The following is a 26,061-nucleotide window of genomic DNA, read 5'->3' on the forward strand; positions in this document are numbered from 1 at the left end:
TGTTTGTATTTATGTTTATGAAAAATAATAAAAATGACATTAAAAAATTCTCTGCATTTTGTTACTTTCGGAGACTTGGAGCATCTGCATTCAGCCATTACTAAACCTTTAATTAGGTATATAGTGTCTCAAACATCGGCGCCGTAACCAGCCCACTCCCAGCTTTGATATCCTTGGAAACATTTCCCGAAGCCGCTGATAAAAAAAGTTTTGCTACTCCACAATAACCGACGAATGTGCGTATTCATCTAGTTTTGGTCTAAAATAGTTTAGGCAAGGTTTTCGGTATCTCTGGAAAAGAAAGGTGAGTTAGATTGGGTATTGTTGGCTTTGCTGAACTGTGTGTGTTTGTGTGTGTATTTGTGTATATGAGTCTGTGTGTGTTTGTGCTACTTAAACATCATACCTGTTCATTTTTTACATTAAAGCACCAATGTATTGAATTAATAGCTCTCAGTCCCCCTTAGTTCCTTTCAGGACCTGGTCTGTCCAATATATTTTTTCCATGAAATGCAATATATACAGTAAAACCTAAGCATTAGTGCCACTTGATCCCTGATCCGGCCGAGGTTATCTTGCTGCTTGCCAGGGGCATTTCTGGGCCCCAGACCCTAAAGGTCCCCATACAAAGGCCGATTGTAGATGCCGATATCGGTCCCTTAGACCAACTCGGCAGCTTATTGGCCGTGTAGGGGAAACAACGACTGGCCTGCCCTACCGACATCTGGCATATGGTATCGGCCATATATCGATCGGGCAGGTTAAAAAAATTCAGTCGGATTGGGGACCGCATCGGCTCGTTCATACGGTCTCTGCACCTATTATCGGCGCTTTAATTCAATCGAATCTAATTCAACCAAACTAGCCTAAATTCCCTCGATATCGCCCACCCATAGGTGGGGATATTGGAAGAAGATCCGCTCGCTTGGCGACCTCGCCAGACAAGCGGATCTTTACGTGTATGGCCACCTTAAGGAAGTCTTCTCTTCACTCGAAGAGCTGCATTTCTGGTTTTATAACTAGAATTCCATCTCTTACCAGGAGAGGCTTTTTGCTGCCCCAGGTAATGTGCAGGACACTGCGGGCTAAGGCTACACCTTGCCTTATGGTAGCAGCACCCACTGCTGCTTGTGTTACCAAGTTAACCCCCATCAAACTGATAGACCTCTCTCTATTGAGCATCTCAGAGATCCCTGACAGAAGTACTGCACTTACCCTGGTCTAACAGTAATAAGGAAAGGCTTTAACCTTTTATTAAATCAATCTTGGGCAGCTGACAGCTCAGCGAGGAGCAAAAATAACCCCAAAAATAAGTTATTCATTTGTGAAACAGCCAATTCACCTGCCAGAAAGACATGTCTCTGATCTCTAGTTGTGTTTAACTACATATATTTTTCCCTCTTGATTATTTAATAATTCTACTGTTTATCTTATTGTTACTTAAATGTGTGCACAGATCCAACCCCGAATGATTATTACCGAATACGCCCGTGTACTGAGCTTCTAAAGGGAGATCCTGGAATCCCCGGGCCGCAAGGTGAGTGACTCTCCTCAACCAGAAATGTTCTTTCTTTCCATAAAGCTGTATAACTGGCCTGTCTGTAGTTTATCTTTATAACCCCACACGGATCTGTGCTTATCCGGTATATAAAGCCCTATACTGACTGTAGAATATAATCTGACAGTTCAGCATATTGCTGCTACTTAATATTTATTCCATTTCTTTTCAGGGCTGAAAGGCAATCCTGGTATCAATGGGACAAATGGGGAAAAAGGTTTGTACAAGGGATTCAATTAGATTTGCCCCACCTAGTGGTAGGTATCAGAATAGCACTCAATAGTAAGAAATCCAAGTCCGGCTTGGGACTCCTCCAGTTACATGGGAGTAGGAGAAACAATAGGTTAGCTGAAAGCAGTTCTAATGTGTAGCGCTGGCTGAAAGCTCAGACTCAGGCAAAATGCACTGAGATGGCGCCTACACACCAATATTACAGCTAAAAAAAATACATTTGTTGGTTCAAGCATAACATTTTAAATGGCAGAATCAATTATTTGCAATGTGAACAGTGTAATATTGTAATAAAAACCATACAAATAATGGCAGAATCCCTTCAAAGTAGTTTTGGAGGAGGTAAAACCATTTTTTACACCCTGAGGATAAGTTGACATTTTTCTGAGGCCCAAATCATCGGTATAAATGAACCCGCATACTAGAATGGCTTAAGCTCTCCGTTTTCTTTCCTTTGCAAGAGATAATAGACACCTGCAGGCACCTGTAAGCCTAACTGTTAGCTCCATATCTATCCATCATATGGGTGAGGCATGGGTGTTGATAAGACCTGTGTAGGGAAGCATAGAAACTTCAGTTGGTCCCGTGCCAAGAAATGGTTCCAGAGATTATATTTATGCCAATATACATTTCCCTTTTGAATCCATTTACCAAAATTTGTTTCTATAGGCGATCCTGGTGAGATGGGAGCACAAGGTCCAAAAGGTAAGTAAAAAATCCTTTTATAAGATTTAAGTTGTTCCCTTTTGACGGTTCCACATATTTCTTATATTATGGCTTGTGTGTGGCCCCAAATTCCCCAAATTCAGGAAATATGTGCCATTTTGTCCCACAACTTGCAGGGATGTGTAACCAGGGGGTTACAAGCCGAGAACCTGTCACTAGCTTGGGGTATTAGCAGTGATGGTGGGAAGAGGGGCTTGCTAAAGGCATTCCATTGTAGGACAAACCTTCCACTTCCGGCCTATGTTACCCTTATGTATACCATACAGCTCTGTGCTGAATATTAAGCCATGCCCTTTTGTTCATTTGCTTATTTCACATAAAGAAATATATTATATGTATATATACCTTTACCACTCCCTAAGACTCACCTGATTTCATACTACTCAATCTACTCTTCAGCCAGTCCTTCGATGGGTAATCTCTTGCCCTTTAATGCTTTTTATCATGTGCTTTTATCAACAGGAGAAAAAGGCACCAATAACTATGGAAGAGCACTAGGGCCAACAAAAAAAAACAAATTCTGTTGAATTATATTTCACTAGTTGACCTCTGCTTTGGTGGTGTTCAACTGGGATGAGATCTGATGAGTAGGATGGCCATGTTCCTTAGAAACCACCACCGAGAGCACCAGTTTTTATTGCCGTGCCACAATAAAACATGGAGGAGTCATGAAGTAGCAATGGAAGCAAAATATTGGATCTTGTCCCAGTGTAATTAATTGATTAATCAGCCTGGTTTCCGCAACCTGGTATCTGACGTTCCATTGTTTTAGGTGCCAGGAACTGCAAGGAGCTGCTGGATCAGGGGGTGGTAATGAGCGGTTGGTACACAATATACCCGGATGGGATGGCGCCCCTGCAGGTTCTGTGTGACATGGACACTGATGGGGGAGGTTGGATAGTAAGTACTAACACTCTGCCCAATCATCTTTCTTTGATAAACTTGTTTTATACCATTAACTCCTCTGGAAATTGCTTTTATTTCCCATCAGACCTTACAATCTTTTTCATCTAATATCCAACATAAAAACAATCCCTTTAAAGCTCCTCTACTGGCAGCGCCTCATAGCTGTCACTCATGGGAGATCCAAATCCAAAATGTGCATGCTTAGGGGAGATACCTACTTTATCTGAATTATTAGCAAGATCTGTAGGTTAGTGTATTGCACCGTAGGCTTCAGCTAGAGCCCAGGGCAGTATTACCTGCAACTTTCTTTATCCTGCGCAGGTTTTCCAAAGACGCTATGATGGCTCAGTAGACTTCTACCTTGGCTGGGATTCCTACAGGAGGGGGTTTGGCAGCCGCCTGACTGAGTTCTGGTTGGGGAATGACAATCTCAGTAATTTAACATCGGCAGGTATAGTTTTTTCATTTGTTCATTGTTACTTGCTTGATATAAATTTAAAAAAAAGACTACTTCTAAATGGCCCTGGTTCCTTTGGGAAAACATATCTAATAACACCAAGGACATGTCAAATAAGCATTATAATTCTCATCCACACAGAAGGCCCCTCATTGTTTGGTGCCTCCCCTTCCATGATTGGGTGATACAGTTCTGTACTGGGACCCATGACAATAGAGATGGCCGTACGTGGGCAGGTTTGGCAGTGCAGTTGGAATCAGCCAAATTGCTCAGCTCCTGGGTATCTGTACCTGTTTAGTGTCAGGTCGTTACTTTTTGACGGGGAGATTAGTTGCCCAGTGACAAATCTTCGTTGTCGCATGCGACTAATCTGCCCACAATGCCATCCCACAGGCTAGAATGTAAATCGCCAGTGGGATGGCATATGTGCTGCTGCGATGTCCCGCAGTCGCCCGAAGTTGCCTTAAGAGGAAAACTCGGGCGACTGAGGGACACACAGAGACACGTATTCCATCCCACTGGCGATTTACATTCTAGCCAGAAGGATGGCATTGCGGGGAGATTAGTCGCCCACGACAACGAAGGTTAGTCACTGGGCAACTAATCTCCCCGTGTACCCCTGCCCTTACTGGTGAGTGGTGCTAAATTCCTGAGTATACTCTATTGTCTGATAATTTGGTTTATTTACTCCTGACCTAATCGCCGAAAAATCTGTGAAACTGCTAAAAAATTTGCAAAACAGTGAAAAATTTGAGAAACGCATAGAAGTCAATAGGCAGCAAATTGTACACAAGACTTTCTCTCACTCCAAAAACCAGTCAATTGAGATTTTTTGTACCAGTGACATTTTTGAGGCCTATGTTTTGCCACCTTAACCTGAGAACGACACAGTCTGTGTGGGAAAAGCCACATTTAATGTATTGAAACAGAACATTGCGTTGCATTACTGGGCCTACAGTAAAGTAATGAGCCTTTCTGTTTCCTTAGGAACATGGGAAATGAGAGTCGATCTGAAAGACTTTGATAACATACATTATTATGCAAAATACTCGTCTTTCAGGGTTTTACCAGAGTCGGACAATTATACACTAATTATCGGCCCATATGTTGCTGGTAATGCAGGTAAGAAGGGACATTTGTAACATTTATAACATCCATGCTTCAAAAATTTGACCCTCACAAAACCTTTTATTCTCGTTTTCTCTCTCACTAATGCCTGATTCACAGTTTTCATTATTATTACTGTTTGTGCTTGCTGATTTAGGCTTATGTTCTGTAGGGACCCATGGGGTTAAACGGCCCCTATGGCTTTAAATCCCTACAGGTTCAGTTCCCTTAGTTTCTGGGCAGAAGAGAATGTATTTAAGTAATTTCATTAACTCATGGATGCTATTGATTAGATCAGGGCTGTCCAACTGGCGGCCCGCGGGCCGCATGCGGCCCTCGAAACCCCTCTGTGTGGCCCCCCACCTGTCTGGCTGCTTTGATGGCTTACCTTTGAGTAAGCATTAAATGGTATCAGTACTGTGATTAACTGGCCCCCTGCATGGACTGTAATCACCCACATTGTTCACTTCTTCACACCTCAGACATTGTATGTACTGCCTGGCCTATTCTGCCTGTGTATAGGCAGCATAGGGTGGGCAGAGTATGGCACATAGGCAGCATAGGGCAGGGAGGGTCTGGCACCCACAGGCAGCATAGGACAGGCAGAGTATGGCACACACAGACAGGGTAGGGCAGGCAGAGTATGGCACACACAGGCAGCATAGGAAAGGCAGAGTATGGCACACACAGACAGGGTAGGGCAGGCAGAGTATGGCACACACAGGCAGCATAGGACAGGCAGAGTGCTGCCTGTGTGTGCGCCATACTCTGCCTACCCTATGCTGCCTGTGGGAGGTGAACCTGGCAGGGGTTTGTTCTGGGAGTTTGTTAGCAGTTGGAAATAGCCATTAAATGGTCCCTAAGGTGTGTAATTATATGCTGGGGGTTGCTGTGCTATCCACAGGGGAGGAGGAGGCATATGGATTTAAGGGTGTGTCTTAATATAACATAATATAATTCTTTAACATATTAATGATGGTTGATATCCCTGCAGCGACCATTAAATGGGTGTGGTTTGAAGTGGGTGTGGTTTAAAATGGGGGATTGGTCAAAACTGGCTTCCATTAGCGGCCCTCCACCATGTAGGCGAGAGAAATTCCGGCCCTCGGCACCGCAGAAGTTGGACAGCACTGGGTTAGATGGTATGGTGACCACTTCCTGTCTCACTTTGGTATAGTGCTGGGAAAGGAGTGGCACCTTCCTGTTTGCTTCCACCTGAGGAACAGGGTGAATGGGTGCTGAGAGCCCAGGGCATGGGCCCAGGCCCAGTGATGTCGGGGAACAGGGCCCCGTGAATGAGACATTAGATAGTGGCAGGTGTAGCCCCTTTATAGTACATACTAGGTCGGAGTGTAAGGCAGTTAGGGTTGTGCTAGAAAGAGCAGTTCTGAGCTCCTACATAGGACTTTTGGAGGTATCTCTCCCAGGCCACATTGCCTGTAGTGTAGGGATCCAAGTGAATAGGGAATCAGGATAGAGAATTCCCTGAGGGATCCACTACAGGGTGTGTTACAGAGGTAAAGCGAGATTCCTGCCAAGTCTGCCCGCAGGGGAGTGTCAGTCTGTATTACACTCTGTATGTGGTGTTGCCTGTACCACTGGCCTCTGACAGCTGTATTGTGAGTAACCCTGTGGGTGTTCAATAAACACTTATTATTTTGTTATTTGCAAGAACTTCTGGCACAGCTTCTGCATAGCAACAAGAGAGGTGTAGTTGCACAACACCCTCACCTTCCTCTTCCACTTAGCGAAGGCCCATTCTAGGTAAGAGAGTACAGTGTAACCCATGTTCTACTGGTACTAGTCCGGGAAGGCAGCTATTGAGCTGAAAGGTTACAGTTCTTTACGCTGGTGAATAAAATTCAGTTGCGGCCCCTCTTTTCCCCGTATATACGTCTGTTGCAAGAACTGGAAGCCAGATGACACCAGGCCCAGATTTGTGGGAAGGCCCCAGGCCAAGGGCGGCACGATTTTATGGGCGGCATGCCCAACCGCATGTTTTTTCCTGGGGCACCAGCTAAATAGGCGAACAGATTTATTTAACGCCCATTCCTCACTGCTCCAGGCAGGCTCCGATTTGTGGAGAGGCGACAAAGGCCTAGGGCTGCGGAAATTTATGGGCGGCATGCTGCCCTGCTACAACGAAATTTTAAAATTTTGCTCCAATATGGAGCAATGGGGACCTCTCCCCACTGGGGTAGGAGACGGATGGGGGCGGCCTTGGGGCACTCGGAAAACAAATCCGGCGCTGGATCCACGACCAGTTGATATGGAGCGCGAGCGACAAGGGGCAGTGGGGAAGCGGCGGGGCGGACATGAGGAGAGAAGCTACTGCACATGTGCAAGGGGCGGGGATGGAGGAGTGGTGTGACGTAACGTAACTTAGGGAGTTAAACTATAAATCCTGCCTGACACTGCACACCCAGGGCAGATTTTTTGGGTATGGGGTATGTGCCATATAGATAAGGGTCCAACAAAAAATTCCTTATTTCTCAAAAAGTGGGTATATAGAGCTGCCAAATAAAGATATTTTGACTAAAAAAAGTAATTTGTTAAGTGTCATCATTCTGTGATTTAGCATGTATGAATCAGATTGCAAACCATATGGTCACAGAACCCCTCAGTGACTGCTAATATCCTTATCATTTACAGTAGGGGGTACATTATCCCTTATAATACATGAGTGATACTCAGAGTTCCCTGTATAACTCAGCCTGCAGCCTTGTGCCTTTATATGGGCACAGAACCCCTCAGTGACTGCTAATATCCTTATCATTTACAGTAGGGGGTACATTATCCCTTATAATACATGAGTGATACTCAGAGTTCCCTGTATAACTCAGCCTGCAGCCTTGTGCCTTTATATGGGCACAGAACCCCTCAGTGACTGCTAATATCCTTATCATTTACAGTAGGGGGTACATTATCCCTTATAATACATGAGTGATACTCAGAGTTCCCTGTATAACTCAGCCTGCAGCCTTGTGCCTTTATATGGGCACAGAACCCCTCAGTGACTGCTAATATCCTTATCATTTACAGTAGGGGGTACATTATCCCTTATAATACATGAGTGATACTCAGAGTTCCCTGTATAACTCAGCCTGCAGCCTTGTGCCTTTATATGGGCACAGAACCCCTCAGTGACTGCTAATATCCTTATCATTTACAGTAGGGGGTACATTATCCCTTATAATACATGAGTGATACTCAGAGTTCCCTGTATAACTCAGCCTGCAGCCTTGTGCCTTTATATGGGCTCAGAACCCCTCAGTGACTGCTAATATCCTTATCATTTACAGTAGGGGGTACATTATCCCTTATAATACATGAGTGATACTCAGAGTTCCCTGTATAACTGAGCCCTTGGGTTGAACCCTGACATGGCCATGGAACTCTTCAGAGGCTAATAGCCATATTTGTACCCTAAAGGTGGCCCTGTCCCACATACAAATGGAATTGTTTGGGCAGGGAGAAGCAGCTGTTCCTCCAGCTCTCAGCCCAGCAATAGAATACTGAAGCACAGTTAATACAATTTTAAGCAAGGTTAATTAATGCCTGGGCCTACAGCATGGCAGCACTCATGGGTCACTGTCTGCAACAAAACATTGTATGCAACATGCATAATAACAACAGAAATATTTCACATAGAAAGTTCCTAAATTGGATTGATTAGTGGATCAATTATTTACCAATCAGGCTAACAGAGAGCCCTTTTTGAAAATACCCACAGCCACAATGAGGGCAAATCCAGACACAATTAATATCCCACAGGACTGTACCTGCCTAATGTTTTTTTCTCATTATTCCCTCATAAGGAGACTCCATGTATGCCAACAACTCACAATTCACCACAAAGGACCGGGACAATGATATGTATGCAGCAAACTGCGCTGACGTCGGCCGCGGAGGCTGGTGGTACACCATATGCTTTAATGCCAACTTGAACGGATTTTACCATCTGATACCGGACTATTATGTTGATAGCATCTGCTGGTTCACCATAAGAAGCTATCATCCCTTAAAATTCACTGAGATGAAAATGAGGCCAGCGTAAGGCTTCCGATTCACGGCTGATTTAGTGCTATGTGGCATATTGTGCAATTTGGCGACACGTGTAGATGACACATATTACTGACCACAACTTGTATTTTATAATCCTGGTCAATCATTGACCCATACACATAATAACTGGCCATCAACCAATCAGAATTCATGCAATTGTGGTAGTCAGTTGTAGCACAATAACTTTTGGACAGGGTTGTTCAGAACACTCACACACAGAACAATGGGTCATCCAAACAGTTGGTGGCTGCACGTGTGTCCATCTTAAAACAGTTCCATTGTTATTTTAGTACCATGCCTGATAATTGTATAATTCATATTAAATCCATCTTCTAAAATCCCTGATCATCACCTTTGCTCTTTAGGATCAGGAAGTAGAACGTGAATTTAGTTCCATTTTGAAATTTTGCCCTGTTTAGTGCAAGAAATAACAAAAACACAAGTATTTCCTAATTAAAATAATAGGCAAAAGGTACAGCATGTGTGCTGCATGCCAACGTTTGCATTTTAGACTGTTTCAAAAGCACTAATATGGATTAGGCCAGTAGTCAAGCTGAAGCTCCCAGTATCCTGCTCAGTCTTTGAAGAGTTGGGTCAAAGGCCAAAGCTTGACCATTGGTGTTGTAAACTCACAGAGTTAGTCCTTTATTTCCACCTGTGTTTTTTCATGATATTCTGTAACCCTTGTGCTTGATTTGCTCTGTTGTTGTTCCATATCCCTGTCTGTGAGCTGATACTGAATGAATAAATGCTGTGCCACATCTGTATCTTCTATGGTATATTGACCTTGTTGTATCAGATATATACTGTAGAAGACACTAGGATATGTAGCAGACTTTAGCATATAAGTTTTATGACTTTTTTATGACTTTCTGTAGTCTGTTAAGTTCAACATTATGTAGCTTAGGGCCCCCAGGGTACTAAGCACTCACAGAGATGCTGCACTGAGTCCTCTATCAAAAGAAACACAGGTGCAGCGTTTCTGAGAACATTGCTGGTCCAACATAGTACTAAGAATATTCAAGTTAGTGAATAACATTCCTCAGTCTTAACAAACTGAATCTTCAGGTTGCTGCATTGTGGGTATAAAAATGTGTCTGCTCGCACTTAGCATTTTGCCCTCCAGTTGCAAATGACCCCCTAATAATTGAGGCTACCATGAAAGATGTATTCTAGTAGAATTAAGTCTAAAACAACTAGACTTTTCTGACTTTCTCTTCAGAAAAGTCCAGTTGTTTTAGACATAATTCTATAAAATACAGTATATCATGACCTGGATAAATGAGAATCTTCATAGACAAGATGAGTATACTGTACATTTCATCAGTTAGCATACTATATAGCAGGGATCCCCAACCTTTTATACCTGTGAACCACATTTAAATGGAAAAAAGTGTTGGGGAGCAACACAAGTATGAAAGTTTCCTGGGGGTGCAAATAAGGGCTGTGATTGGCTATTTGGTAGCCCCTATGTTGACTGGCAGCCTATAGAAGGCTCTGTTTGGAATTATACTTGGCTTTTATACAACCAAAATGCCTCCAAACCAGAAATTCAAAAATAACTACCTGCTTTGAGGCCACTGGGAGCAACATCCAAGGGTTTGGGGAGCAACATGTTTCCCCAGAATCACTGGATGGGGATCACTGCTATATAGGGAGGCAACGAATCCAGGATTAGGTTCGGTATTCGGTCAAGATTCAGCCTTTATCAGCAGGATTCGGATTCAGCCGAATACATGGTCCTATTTTCCTTACACAGAGGCCCTACAAGATTGAAACAACCCATACATTCATTTTCCTTCAGGACTTTTGTTGCTAATTAAAGAGCAGGAAAGGTAATATTATAAATCTAGTTCTTCGCGGAAGTCCAGTCGCTTTATACAGGAATGTACCAAACCCTGGGGGGATGAACAAACTGGAATTACAAGCAAACTTACATTCTTTCCATTACAAATCAATCTGATTTTTGCTGCAGCCCATGACATTCTGACAGTGGCACTTTCCATGCAGGCAGCAGCACAATAAATCCGGGCGGAAGGATTGTTTCAAACCAACCTTAAATGGAAGAAAATCTATAATTCTATGGCTGATCAGCCAAACAAATAATTCCAGCGTTACACAGCCTTATTCATTCAGTGAAAATGATCATGCCCTACAGTCATATACAAGTCTCTATCAATACAACAAAGGCTTTTCCCCACTATCACTCCTGGGGTTAATCATAGTTGGCTACTTACGGTACAGACCCTCCTTCAGGTACAGCTTTTCTATGCATTGTCATTTATAAGTCCACTATCTACTGAAATACAGTATACAGAGTAATATAGTGTTTTAAATCTTGTATATACCTACAGCCACATCTATGCCAACCAGCTAAACCTGGGCACACATCTGGTCTTTGGGGGATCAAACAATCAGATCAGCCCAGCAGCCAAACTAACTGCCCGCTCCCAGCCCGAACCCTAACCTACCTGGCTAGTCCCCTCTATTTAATGAACTACGCCCACCCTGCCCACTGATGATGTCACAAATGGGCGGGCACATGCCTATAAAGCAGAGATAAACCTGGAAGCTGGCAATGTAAGGTTGTGGGCGGGCAGAGCAGACTGAACAGCTCAACCTGAACCCGCCAACAACCTGCAAATGTGTCGAGGTCAGTCCCAACCCTCCCTACCAGCAAGTATTGGGCCGGCCCCCACATCACTAATACGGAAGTATGCAGTGAAACTAAGGGGATATTTTCAGTGGATTATAATAGAAGGAGAGGACCATAATAAACACAAATACAATCCTCACCCTATAGCAGGGATCCCCAACCTTTTATACCCATGAGCCACATTGAAATGGGAAAAGTTCTGAAGAGCAACACAAGCATGGAAAAAGTTCCTGGAGGTGCCAATGAGAGCTACAATTGGCTATTTGGTAGTCCCTATGTTGTCTGGAAGCCTACAGAAGGATCTGTTTGGCAATTACACTGGGTTTTATGCAACCAAAGCTTGTCTCCTAACCAGAAATTCAAAAATAAGCAGCTGCTTTGAGGCAACTGGGTGCAACATCCAAGGGTTTGGGGAGCAACATGTTGCCCTGAGCCACTGGTTGGGGATCACTGCCCTATAGGGTGCCCTCATACAGGGGTCAGTGTGCTACCAGCTTTTGGCCTGTGCATGGCCAGCTTTATTGTATATTTGTACTAGAACAGAGAAATATAAGAGTAGAAAGATGTGTACAGTAGGTATTTACTCTAGGTAACTCTATTACACTCCCTCTGCCCTGTTACCCTACTGGATTTACCCGTTCTGCTTTCTTCTTTATCGCTTGTTTTGCTTCTTCGTTATCCCTCTTTTCAGCTGTTTTTGCCTTTGCAGTCTGTCAGTCATTATATTCCCCCTGGGGATTTTGTTCTCAGTACCTATGAATGCCAAGGCTCTGCCCGGACCTGGTGGCTCGAGTGTGTTGTATTCACGGATTAAATTGGCGCCACGTGCCAAAAGTGAGCCCATCCCCACTCTGTAACCGTGCATAGCAACTTGTTGCAAAATGCTGGTTTGTCCCTGTATGGGCCCGTTGCATACAAGTTTAGTGGAGACAATTTACCTAGAAATTTAAATTTTGGATTAAAATGCTGCATTGTGGGCTTAAGGTGGCCATATATGTTAAGATCTGCTCGCTTGGCGAGGATGCAACGTGAGCGGATCTTCTCCCAATATCCCCACCTACGGATGGGTGATATCGGGTGAATTAAGGCTAATTAGAACGCCGTTAATAGGAGCAGTCGGTTCGGGAGCTGCATCAACAAGCCGATGCGGTCCCCAATCCGACTAAATTTTTTAACCTGCCCCATTGATATCTGCCTGATTTCAGACCAATTTCGTTCGCGCCCCTACACGGGCCGATAAGCTGCCGAATTAGTCTAAGGGACCGATATCGGCAGCTACAATCAGCCCGTGTATGGCCACCTTATACACCTATACACACAGCCAAGGTAATTGGGGCAGGGAAGTAGAGAAACCAAGGGCAAAGTTGAATTACTGGTAAAGTTACATTCCTTCCCCTTCAGATAAATGTGAATTCTACTAAAGAACTGTCTCACAAAAGGTCTGTTTATACAGAAAGAGCACATCGATCATATTGACTTCTTTTCCTGCTCTCTTGCTACTGATTTCCCTGTACTGTACGTATCCCCGGTCTCAGGTAAGGTCTCTGCGCCCTTGTTGTACTATAAGGATTGCAGCTTGCATGGAATAACTATATATGCTGGTGCTGGGATTTGACTGAATCCATTATAAAACCAAAAGCAGATCTTTACATTTGTTGTTCCTATCCATAGTGTAGATGAAAGGAAAGTATTCTAGCAGCATTTAATGTGTTTTATTCCATTATTGGATTATATGATATAAATGTATGTAGTTTAGTCCTTCCTATCCCTTTCCCTCCACAACCGTAGCTTCTCATTCACTCCCCCCAGTGTATCCTCAGCCTAACACTCAGCTCATAGTCACTCTTCTTTTATATTTCAGTGACTTGTAATTTTAGTAATTTTACTGTATTGTCAGCTTGTTCATGCCTGTGTATGGGCACCCCCGACGGGCCTCCCCGACCAACATCTGGCTGGAAATTGGGCAGGTTTGCTTTTCTGTTGGATCAGGGACCACAATTTCTTAAAAACTGACGGCACTTATACCCGCCATTTGCCCTAGGGCCAAAAGATTAGCCCGATATCGCCCACCCGTTGGTGGGATCTTACAGAGTATGGCCACCTTAATACCAGCAGATCTGATATTTTCAGTACAGTTCTGAATTGTGTTTTATAATTGTTTGGGCCCATAAAAGGTTTGTTGTGCAGTGAGGCTAGTGGCTCAGGGAATCTGACTACCACTCGCACTTAGTGCTTTCAGTTTTGTATTGTTTTTCATTGTACTGCTTTTGCCTGTAAATCATTCATTGTGCAAAGAGGTTAGTGGATTAGAGGAGTCTGACTACCAGTCTCACTGTGTAATGGGATTTTTATTATTGTTTTGAGTAATTTTGTTGAATTTTGTTGAGGCGGTGTGACCAGGGTCGGACTGGGCTGTCGGGACACCCGGAAAAAACCCAGTTGGCTCTGGCTCTTGTGGGCCCTGCTGGCCCAGAACCGATCCCTGCTGAGCACTCCGGGGCCTCCAAAGTATGGGTGCTCAGGGAAGGGGGTTGGGTGAGTGGGGTGTGGGAACCATGGCGGGGGTCCCTTGGGGGGTGTGCGGCCCCTGCGGTGGCAGCTCCGGTGAGCCCTGCGCCTCCCAGTCAGACCCTGTGTAGTAAGTGGTGAATTCATGGGATGTGGATATTCAATTTACTTGTAACTACAGCATTCCATTTGTCTTCATTTCTCAGCTTCTGTTCCGAGGTCAAACAAAAGCAGCTTTCAGTCTTTGGGGCAGCGGCACACAGAGCTGACAATTGCGGCTGAACAGGCCCCCAGGCAGATGCCAGAAGATAGGTGTCTGAACTCACAGGCAAAGCAAATCTTATGAGATTCATTAAGCACATATTTGTACAAATTGCACTCATGTTTGTGAAATAAATCTAACATTTTTTTCTTTTTCTTTTTTGCAAATTTAATTTACATGCAAAATCTTGTCCAGAGTTCCTTATTGTAAAGCAATGGCGGGATGTGGAAATAACGGGGGTGTTATTAGAATGCATCACTTACATTTTCAGCTCTAATTTGCTTTTGTGAAGTTTTGGGGTATTTGGTAGCTGTATCTTAATGGCACTGGTACATGTGCAATCATCTTTAGCAGATATAAATTTATATGGGAATTTTGAGTGAACTAAACTTGAATTAGGATTTTTCTTGTAGGATGTAGACTTCTCAAAAATGTGTGTCCAATTGTATAGGAACACAAGGAGAAGTCTCAATAGCGGAATATATGCTTTAAAAAACTACCAAACAAACAAACAAAATATATACAGGTACCGGACCCCTTATCCGGAAACCCATTATCCAGAAAGTTCTGAATTACGGAAAGGCCATCTCCAATAGACTACATTTTAATAAAATAATTCCCATTTTTAAAAAGGTTTCCTTTTATCTGTAATAATAAAACAGTACCTGTACTTGATCCCAACTAAGATATAATTACCCCTTATTGGGGCAGAACAGCCCTATTGGGTTTATTTAATGGTTAAATGATCCCCTTTTCTCTGTAATAATAAAACAGTACCTGTACTTGATCCCAACTAAGATATAATTACCCCTTATTGGGGGCAGAACAGCCCTATTGGGTTTATTTAATGGTTAAATGATTCCCTTTTCTCTGTAATAATAAAACAGTACCTGTACTTGATCCCAACTAAGATATAATTACCCCTTATTGGAGCCAAAACAATCCGATTGGGTTTAATTACTGTTTAAATAATGTTATTAGTAGACTTAAGGTAGGAGATCCGAATTACGGAAAGACCTCTTATCCGGAAAACCCCAGGTCCCGAGCATTCTGGATAACGGGTCCTATAGCTGTATATTCATTGGGTGGGGTATTTCACAGGTTAACCATAGAGTTTAGTTCCACAATTTTTAGCTATAATGTCCTTTTCCTTGGGTCTTTATGTGCCCCTGTGCATGTGGGGTATAGTCAGGGTCGGACTGGGCCGAAGGGCACTGAGAAATAACCCGGTGGGGTGGCTGTGAATGCAGTGGCCCATTGGGGGGTGCAAGGTCCCCTGAGGCACTAGCCCCGGTGGGCCCTGCCTCCCCCCCCAGTCCGACCCTGGGCATGGTTATATTGTGGGAAGTTGCTGATCCATATGTAGCAGCCTTTAGTGACTTATCATGTCTTCAACTTTTTATTTTTGGTTATTTGACAAGATTTGCTGCAATTAAAAGGCAAATTAAAGTTCGATCAGAATTCTAACCTCAAATCTATTTTTCCCCCCCCATTTTTTTAGGATGCCTGCAAAATTTGCAGACATGTTTGAAGAACTGCGCGCAGAATGCAAATGAATGCATTTTCGAAAAAATACCTGCAGTGCGTGGGGAATTTCCCAGGAAAAAACTTGGTTTAGTCTAAACATTCCTAGAAATGTTTGAAAATATTTGTATTTATGTCTTGGAAAAATAATAAAAATTGCAGAAACAAACTGGAGTTTTGTTTAATTACATCTGAGTGTCTACATTGTGTGTCTACATTTTTCTATGCATGTCTAACCTACCTTCCTTACAGGGTCTGTCCTTGTGTATGCGTATGTGCGTTTATGGGTGCGTGTGTGTGGGGGGGGTCGGACTGGCCGGGGTGTGGGGTGCTCTGGGGCCTGTAGGGGGAAAGGGTTGAGTGGGTGGCGGGGCCTGGGGGGTATGTGGGGACCATGGCGGAGGTCCCTTGGGGGGGTGCGGGGCCCCTGCCGTGGCAGCTCCGGTGGACCCTGCACCCCCCCAGTCCAACCCTGCTTTAACCTGCAGAAGAAGATTGTCCATTATATATAGTTATATATTATCTATCCATCTATCCAATTATGTATTATATAATTCAATCAAAATTCCACAAAAAAAACCAATTGTATCTATGTTTTTTACAAAAAGGGGGAGGTTATATTGCAACATGCTGTCCCAAGGTAAAATATTCCCCTTTCTAAATGATATCCCCTTTATTTCTGGGAACCATGTTAACACTTTATGCTTTATACCAATTAATGGACTAAAAAACTGATTAGTAATATCTAATAACTGGTAGTCAAATACCAAAACGTCATAAATGTATGTATATCTTTATTTATAAAGCGGTACTTATGTACGCAGCGCTGTACAGTAGAATAGATTAATACAAACAGGGGGTTATAAAGATAATAATAGATAAATACAAAGTATAACAATAAATACAAATAAATAAAAGATACAGTTGCAATAAGTTAAAGTCACAAGAGGATGGAGGTCCCTGCCCCGTAGAGCTTACAATCTATAAATAGGACACTTTTGTGCTAAACACGAATAGCTTTTCCCTGCAGAAGAAGAGATTGCCCATTATATACAGTATATACAGTAGTTATTTGCAAATATTAAAACTTACCAACTTCTGACTCTGATCCCTAGTTAATTATTACCTCAAATATTTTTCCCTCTTGATCGTTAATGATTCTAATTCTTACCTTTTTGTTGCTTAAATGTGTGCACAGATCCAACCCCGAGTTCCCATTACCCAATACCTCGATGTACTGAGCGTCTAAAGGGAGATCCTGGAATCCCCGGGCCGCAAGGTGAGTGACTCTCCTAAACCGGAAATATAAAATGAGTCCCATGTTAAACGGAGTCTGTGGGATATTCTTCATTATTTTTGCTAGCATGGTATTTCCACTAAATGCCATTCTATCTGTCGCCTATATTATGTGACAGTTCAGCAAATGATAGCTACTGAATATTTACTCTGTTTCTTTCAGGGCCGAAAGGAAATGTTGGTATCCATGGGACAAATGGGGATAAAGGTTTGTACAAGGGATCAGATTAGACCTAAATGTGCTGTATTTTTTATTTGCCTTTTGTCTTTATATATAACTTTTTAATGCTTGCCAACACCCAAACTCTGTTTTTATCTTTTTTACTGTTATAATTCAAAAGTATAAAATAAAAATATGCAGTGTGATATAGTGTAACACCCTTGACAAAATGATAGACAAGTAGTACCATACCGATGACTTACCCATCACCTATAGATAATATTGGGATCTCAGAAGGTCGGAGCTGGCAAACTCATTTCAGTGCTATTGTGTTACTGTTCTGTGCAAAAAGGCCAAGGTCCAAGTTGGATCAAAGTCATTTAGGAATAAAATATTTCTGTTGAAGTTAAAATGGTATACCGTATATACTCGAGTATAAGCCGATCCGAATATAAGCCGAGGTACCTAATTTTACCTAAGAAAACTGGAAAAACTTATTGACTCCAGTATAAGCCTAGGGTGGGAAATGCAGCAGCTACTGCTAAGTTTCAATAATCAAAATAAATACCAATAAAATTACATTAATTGAGGCATCAGTGGGGTATATGTTTTTCAATATTTATTTCAAAGAAAAAGAGTAAACTAGCTCTATAAGCGGAGAAGACAACAAAAACAATATGAGTACTACCCCACGCTCATTGCACATTGGCAAACTGGCAGCAGACCCAGTCCCGGAGGAGATGTAAGGGGAAAAAAGTATTGCTAGTGGGAGCCTAGGCCAGGGCACTGGAGGGTCTGGTTGCGGGGGGCCTAATTTGCACACAAAGGACAGAGGGTGCTAGTCTAGAGGGACCCATGGCACCCGACTCGAGTATAAGCCGAGGGTGACTTTTTCAGCACATTTTGGGTGCTGAAAAACTAGGCTTATACTTGAGTATATACAGTAAGTAGGCAAAGGCTGAAACATTTGTGAAATCTGTAAACGTCAACCTATTTGATTCCAGTTTACTACTTTGAGGCTTTGTAAATAGGATTTATAATCAGTTCTGTAATGAGAAAAAAACTTTGTTATACACAATCTTTTATTTACTCTTATGTAATGGAAGAGATGTAAGGAAAAAGGGGAGAGAAATGAGCAGAAGAAGAGGAGAGGAGGCGAATAGACTGGAAGTATTAGAAAATGATAGAATGGCAGAGGAAGAAATGCTGAAACACTGAAGAGGGAACAGACAAGAGGAGAAGAGAACATAAAGATGGGAAAGTAGGAGATAAAGGAAAAAAATAGTAGGAAAAAATTACAAGAAAAAAAGTGAGAAAGGGAAGAAAAGAGGGAAAATGAATACAGAACTTAAATGCAAAAAAAAGGGAGGAAGAAGTTGAAAGTATTAAAATAGGAGAAAACATAAAGGAGAGAACAAACATGAGAGAGAAAAGACAAGGAAGAAAGAAACAGAAAATAAAAGGAATATTATAAAAGAGATGATTACAGCTCCAAATAATAACAAACATTTCTGTCTTCAATACCAAGAAACAGGTTCAGAGATTCTATTCATGCTAAAATGTATTTAAATGTAATCTTCTTCATTAATCCATTTTCCACAATGTGTTCCATAGGTGATCCTGGGCAAACGGGAGCACGAGGTCCAAAAGGTAATGGTTTTTTTAAAAAAAAGTTCCTATTACAAAAAAAAGTATTTTTTAAAAGTGCCTTTTTGGTGGTTCCCCATACTCGTTATACCCTGAGATATTATGGCGATATTATTTGCTATGGGTTATGGTTTCTGGGCAAACTTAGTGCCTTTTATTGCATAACCCTAATAAAATTTTCTTAATAAACCAACAATGCACTGTCCTTACATTGTACATAATAGGGGTCCCCAAGACTCACCACAAAATTCAGCCCCATTTTTTTGGGTACCCTACTGACTCTAATAATAATGCTATTTATCATGTGCTTTTGCCAACAGGAGAAAAAGGAGAAAGTGGCTTCTCATACAGTGAGTAAAACGGTGCTCCTTTATACCAAAATGATTAGCAAAAAATATTGACAAGAATGTTCTAACCAACCGTTCAAAATATGTAACCAAGGGCATGGCCCCAGGTAAGTGTAAGATGCTGGATAGGAAGCTGGGACAATAATCTCCCACTCGCAGATTATAAATTACTTTTAACTTATCCATCTGGGTCTTGAGGCCCTCGGCTCAACAAAACACTTGGTTTCCTTGTACATTACATGTGGGCATTAGATCATACCAATGTGGAATGGGATCCACTGAGCTAAAGGGCTAATGGACCAGTGCCACTGGGATCTGTCCCGGTAGACCTGTGGATATATTTCTCTAGCACAAAAAAGTGCCAAATCAGCTGATAGTCAATGGTTAGGGTGACATTTCAATGAGCTGCACTCTTACTTGGGAAGCAAATGTTTGGTTCAAATATAAAGACCTTGCTGGCTTGGCCAATGAGAGCAGCAGTACATTTAGAGTTATTAAAAAGCCAAGAACATTTGCAGAATGTAAATGTCTAAATAAAGGAAATGTCTAAATAAAGGAAAAGCACTTGAAATCAGGAGCAGACGCACCCAAAAGACAAGGACAAGCTCAGCGTATATTGTACAAGTACCTTGGGCTCTATTGGATCAAAGTACCATCATTCTTCTATAAGAACATTTCCATGGCTGAGTTCTGGATGGATGTGGTAGGATATTTTTAAAGTCTCGCCTCTGCCTTGTTCAACTGGGACGAGATCTGCTGAGAAGGGGGGTCATGTATGTTATAAACCATCAGCAATTGCACTAGTCTTTATTGCTGCAACTCTAAAAAGTGCTGAGGTCTCTTACTACAGCCATGGCAGCAACATATTAGGCAATTGCTCCTGTTCAGTATATTAAACATAGCCAAGGTGTAAATCATGGGTTAATCAACCAGGTGACTGCATCTCTGTGGTTTAGTGCACTTAATATTCATTCATCATTTACTCAAGAATTAGATTTATGTTATGAATGGCATTTTATGACATAGGAGTTCCATCTGATATTCTACTATTCTATTTGTTTTAGCACCAAGGAACTGCAAGGAGCTGCTGGATCAGGGGGTGATAATGAGCGGTTGGTACACAATATACCCGGATGGGATGGCGCCCCTGCAGGTTCTGTGTGACATGGACACTGATGGGGGAGGTTGGATAGTAAGTACTAATAGTCTGCCCAGTCCTCATTATTAGATCATATACAGTATTCCACTGGACTTTGCTTCCATTTCCCACCCGGCTCTCCAAGATGTTTCATCCACTATCAAAACAATTCCTTATTCCTTTGGTATCGTAAACTATTTATGTGTGTTGCTGCCCGCCATCTTCTTAAGTATAGGGCTCCGGGGAATGTGCTGGCACCGAGAACTTGTAATCCCATTACACTGAGAAGTGTATAATATAGCTTTATAGCAGCATATACCAACAGATTTGAAAGCACTATAAATATACAGTATAAGACAATAACAAACTTAATACCCAGCTTAAGTCCACCCTACATCTTAATAATATCAATTATCCCAATAATTTATCAAAACTGATACAATTCTTAGGGTTTAAAAATAATACATTTGTACATGTGAAACACGTGAAACCTACATACTTGGGAGGGGTATTAAGTTAATAGTGATTGGCTTTCTAGCCTTCAGCTACAGTCAGGGGAAGCCAACCCTGTTTTCAATTTCAATATATCTTGGTAAAATATGTCAATGTTTTGGGGCCCTAGATTGAATTTGCTGTGGGGCCCAGTAACATCTAATTAGGACACTGGCTAGAAGGACTTATGAATGGCACCTTTTGTTATCCTGCGCAGGTTTTCCAAAGACGCTATGATGGCTCAGTAGACTTCTACCTTGGCTGGGATTCCTACAGGAGGGGGTTTGGCAACCGCATGTCTGAGTTCTGGTTGGGAAATGACAATCTCAGTAATTTAACATCGACAGGTAATTCTTATACAATGTTTATTGAAATTCTACACTTGAGCCCTAGCCTTCTCGTTATTTGGGTCATTTTTATCCATAGTAATTTATGATGATGTGATGGAACTTTTGATACAAGCCTTTTCATTTCTTCATTACAGGGAGATTCTTTAAGTCACATCCTAGTTTTTAGTTTTATGAGCAGTGTATAGGGTTTTAATAGATAAAATACTACAATAGGGCAGTGAGGAACTCAAGGTTTCTTGGCAGCACCAACCATGAACCACTGTGGGTCTCCTCTTTTGGATAATATACCACGTGTGCCATTAGCCTGTGGTACCATCCCATTGTCTGTAAATGGTGAGACCTACAGTAGAGAGCTGCATACATTTATGGAGCTATATATATATATATATAGAACTGTTGTGATATAATTACCCCTTATTGGGGGCAGAACAGCCCTATTGGGTTTATTTAATGGTTAAATGATTCCCTTTTCTCTGTAATAATAAAACAGTACCTGTACTTGATCCCAACTAAGATATAATTACCCCTTATTGGGGCAGAACAGCCCTATTGGGTTTATTTAATCGTTAAATGATTCCCTTTTCTCTGTAATAATAAAACAGTACCTGTACTTGATCCCAACTAAGATATAATTACCCCTTATTGGGGGCAGAACAGCCCTATTGGGTTTATTTAATGGTTAAATGATTCCCTTTTCTCTGTAATAATAAAACAGTACCTGTACTTGATCCCAACTAAGATATAATTACCCCTTATTGGGGGCAGAACAGTCCTATTGGGTTTATTTAATGGTTAAATGATTCCCTTTTCTCTGTAATAATAAAACAGTGACTGTATTTGATCCCAACTAAGATATAAATAATCCTTATTGGATGCAAAATAGTCCTATTGGGTTTAATTAATGTTTAATTGATTTTTTAGTAGACTTAAGGTATGTAGATCCAAATTACAGAAAGACTCCTCCCTAAGCTCAGTAACAGACAGCAGCACAGTGTATATGCAGGGAATCAGCAGAAAAAAAGATGGGGGGCTCCTGGGGGCAACTTTGGAGGCACAGATCTTCCCTGCTAAAGGGCTGTGGTTGTAGTGTTGCCACATGTTCGTTTTTGACCCAGACAGCCCAGTTTTGGAAGGGCTATCCGCAGTGATGGACTGAGAACCCAGGGGCCCAGCAGAAAACCTTAGACCCTAGGCCCACTCTCCAAACTATATTTCCTCCTTTCCTCACCCAACCTCTTTATTCTCCAAGTCTCTCTTATTTACATGCTAGCACCTATTCTTCCATCTATTTCTCCTCTTTTTTCCCATTCAGAAATAGGGAATGGCCATGAAACAGGCCAAATGGCCCAGAGCAAAAGGGCCCACCGGGAGTTTTCCTGGTATCCTGGTGGGCCAGTCCCACACTGGCTGTCCGGGTCAAAACCTTCTGCCTGGTTTTCCAAATTAGGAAAACCGGGCAGGACTTACTGAAATTGACCTGGCGATCGGTGAATTGCATCATAGCCCCGTCCCAGTGATGTCGCTGCCCTGCGTCTTCCCGCCCTCCCGTGACGTCACCAGCTGCCCCCTTTTACAGCACCTAGAGAAAAAAACCTGCAGAGGTGGCAACCCTATGCGTTTGCCTTGGGCTGGTACAGAAGCACAAAACATACAACAGTTCTGCCTTATTTCTTTAGTTAGGCTTTAGTTCTCCTTTAAAACAGAATAACAATTTGTACTGGAGTACAGCAGCCTTCATGGAATACCAACATGGAATGAAGTGGAACATCCCTTTCTCTCCCCATAGGTACATGGGATCTGCGTGTGGATCTGAGGGACTTTAACAATACAGCCTATTATGCCAAGTACTCATCCTTCCGGATTTCCCCCGCCTATGATAATTACAGGCTAACCTATAGTTCGTACGTTGGTGGTAATGCAGGTAAGTAGCCATCTGCTCTGTACTGTACATAAGAAAGCTTACTTACAATAACTGCGCTGTATAATACATGTAGAATTAGCACTGCGACTGTTTCATATTGTCGCACAAAAGCTGGCATAAAAAGATCTTCTAGTTGTAAAATTTTGCACAATAAATCACATCAACATTAGTGCTATATAAATAGTTGGTCCTTTTCTCAAAACCTAACAAAGGCTACAGCTGAGGGGATGGGAGGGATTTGTTTATACAGAGACTTCTCAGGGGACTCATGTCATTTACTTTAGTTTCAGTCTGTATAGTGCAAAAAATAACAAAAACCTTAGATAATTCTTAATTAAAAGAAAACTATACCCCCAAACATAGGAATGTAGGAATCTAGAAATATATTGTATTAAACAGCCCATGTGTTAAACCCTGCTTTATTTAAATACACTATTTTCAGAAACATATACTTTATTAGTTGTATGTGCCATTGGAAAATCCTAAATAGAAAAATGCCATTCTAAGTAATAAGGGCCGCCCCCCTGATTCATGGTGCACACAAACAAACCAAGAGCACACATACATGCTAGGCCAATGAATGGGCAGAGTTCTGCCTTTTGCTCCCACACTACTTCCTGTTACAGTTAGAGCTGCATCACTTCCTGTCAGCTGATCTCTGAGGGAGCACACAGCCCATCACTAAATGGCGGCTCAAGGGAAAGGATGTAAAAGGGCAATATTTACTGATATATATATTCCAATTTAGCAAGATTATTTAAAGATTATTTAACCCAGTAAAGTTTGTCTTCTGGCACCCCAGTCTTACAAGGCTTTAATATACTGTACATCAATTACATGATACAACACCGTTAATTAATGTGTAATATATATATTTTGCTAACTAAATGTATAATATATATTTGACATGTTTATTTTGCAGGAGATGCTTTGAGTTATAACAATGGAATGGCATTTTCTACCAAGGACAGGGACAATGACCGGTGGGCCGGTAACTGCGCTACTAATTTGCAGGGAGCCTGGTGGTTCAATTACTGCTATTCCACAGACCTCAATGGGGTCTATCGACTGCAGCAGAATGAAAGTCCCACTGGTGTTCTGTGGCCCACTGCCAACACCAATACATTGCATTCCTTCAGGATATCAGAAATGAAGATAAGGCCTGAGTAAGGACACGGGAGAAGCAGAGAAATCATACTCAGTGCTTATACCACCCTGTTTCCAAAAAAGTTGGAACACTGTGGATAGGGTTGCCACCTTTTCTGGAAAAAATACCAGCCTTCCTATATTTTTATCTTTCTTTTCTATTAATAGCATTGGCGTTAAGCATAATTTTTAACGGCCAGGCCAGTAAAGTACCGGCAAGGTGGTAACCCTAACTGTGGATAACGTAAATAAAATGAGAATGGGATGATTTGCAAATCATTAAAGGGCAAGGCAACCCTCTATTACTATGTTTCCTCATCTGATAGAGCTTCTTTAGCTGTGCCTTATGGCTAATTTTTAGCACTTTTTTTCTGTCGGCCCAGGCCAGATGTGCATTAATGAGTGTACTCTCATACAGGTCTCATACAGGTCTCAAACAGATCTCATACAGGTCTCAAACAGATCTCATACAGATCTCATACAAATCTCATACAGGTCTCAAACAGATCTCATACAGCTCTCATACAGGTCTCAAACTGCTCTCATACAAATCTCATACAGGTCTCAAACAGATCTCATACAGCTCTCATACAGGTCTCAAAGAGGTCTCATACAGGTTTCATACAAATCTCATACAGGTCTCAAACAGATCTCATACAGCTCTCATACAGGTCTCAAAGAGATCTCATACAGGTCTCATACAAATCTCATACAGGTCTCAAACAGATCTCATACAGCTCTCATACAGATCTAAAACAGGTCTCAAACAGATCTCATACAGGTCTCATACAGATCTCATACAGATCTTATACAGCTCTCATACAGGTCTCATGCAGCTCTCATGCAGCTCTCATACAGGTCTCATACAAATCTCATACAGGTCTCATACAGGTCTCATACAAATCTCATACAGGTCTCATACAGGTCTCATGCAGCTCTCATGCAGATCTCATGCAGATCTCATGCAGGTCTCATGCAGTTCTCATGCAGATCTCATGCAGGTCTCATGCAGTTCTCATACAGGTCTCATACAGGTCTCATACAGGTCTCATAGAGGTCTCAAAAAAACACATACAGGTCTCATTCTGATCTGGTGTCATGTGACATGATGTCTGTTTTGTTAATAAAGTGCTAATAAAGTTGTGACTTCTTGAAGAATGAGAAGCATGGTGTCTGTGTGCAGTTTCACCTCTGTCTAAAAGACAGGAAGATTGAGTTAATACATTATATCGGTTATCCCATATATTAATCTCAGAATCAGAACACAATCTATGGATTCTGGCAAATACCAGAGGGGCTGCTGTAAGATGCCATAGACACTCACTATTAGGGTTGCCGGTAAAATACCAGCCAGGGTTGGAGCCAGTATCACAAATTTACCTTTTCCGTCCCCATCCTGCCCCAATTCCTGTCCCTGTCATCTCTAATGCTCCTTCCCGCCCAACTCACCAGATTTGCTTAGCATTAGGCCACACCGCTTCTTCTGTGTCATAGTTCTTTTATATAATAACCCCCCCGTTAATAACACAACCCCCTAATTGGCTCCTCCCCTATACCCTGGCCG

The 26,061-nt window shown here is 42.1% G+C and overlaps 3 protein-coding genes across 4 annotated transcripts in view; all 3 read left to right on the forward strand.

Moving 5' to 3' along the window:
• The first annotated feature begins 1,453 nt into the window (after window positions 1-1,453).
• Window positions 1,454-9,822, forward strand: LOC100485478 (ficolin-1). Its single transcript, XM_018094758.2, has 7 exons — window positions 1,454-1,537; window positions 1,731-1,775; window positions 2,459-2,494; window positions 3,288-3,415; window positions 3,743-3,872; window positions 4,866-5,000; window positions 8,804-9,822. The coding sequence occupies exons 3-7, from the start codon at window positions 2,473-2,475 to the stop codon at window positions 9,040-9,042; spliced, it is 654 nt and encodes a 217-aa protein (XP_017950247.1). The 5' UTR covers window positions 1,454-1,537; window positions 1,731-1,775; window positions 2,459-2,472; the 3' UTR covers window positions 9,043-9,822.
• LOC100497570 (ficolin-1) overlaps window positions 1,463-26,061 on the forward strand; it is a 39,793-nt gene continuing 15,194 nt past the window's right edge. The window contains exon 1 of one of the 2 annotated variants that reach the window (XM_031903656.1): window positions 1,463-1,537. The gene's annotated coding sequence lies outside the window, so the exon portion shown is untranslated. Of the gene's footprint in view, window positions 1,538-17,247; window positions 17,280-26,061 lie in introns of those variants that run through there. The other variant, XM_031903657.1, reaches the window with a different exon arrangement.
• LOC108647843 (ficolin-1-like) lies at window positions 17,165-25,661 on the forward strand (the record flags this gene model as incomplete). The annotated part of the gene is made up of 8 exons (XM_031903979.1): window positions 17,165-17,279; window positions 17,460-17,504; window positions 19,071-19,106; window positions 19,424-19,453; window positions 20,515-20,642; window positions 21,298-21,427; window positions 23,217-23,351; window positions 24,274-25,661. Coding segments are annotated over 8 exons (867 nt in total), but the record flags the coding sequence as incomplete, so codon positions are not given.

The sequence above is a fragment of the Xenopus tropicalis genome, chromosome 6 (assembly GCF_000004195.4).
Source record: "Xenopus tropicalis strain Nigerian chromosome 6, UCB_Xtro_10.0, whole genome shotgun sequence".
In the NCBI taxonomy this organism is placed as follows: domain Eukaryota; kingdom Metazoa; phylum Chordata; class Amphibia; order Anura; family Pipidae; genus Xenopus; species Xenopus tropicalis.

Bases quoted from the DNA above. Each gene is read 5' to 3' on its own strand.
- LOC100485478 (XM_018094758.2), top strand. From the start codon at position 2,473: ATGGGAGCACAAGGTCCAAAAG. The intron at 2,495-3,287 runs GTAAGTAAAAAA...CCATTGTTTTAG, and splicing joins GGGAGCACAAGGTCCAAAAG to GTGCCAGGAACTGCAAGGAG. The intron at 3,416-3,742 runs GTAAGTACTAAC...TATCCTGCGCAG, and splicing joins CTGATGGGGGAGGTTGGATA to GTTTTCCAAAGACGCTATGA.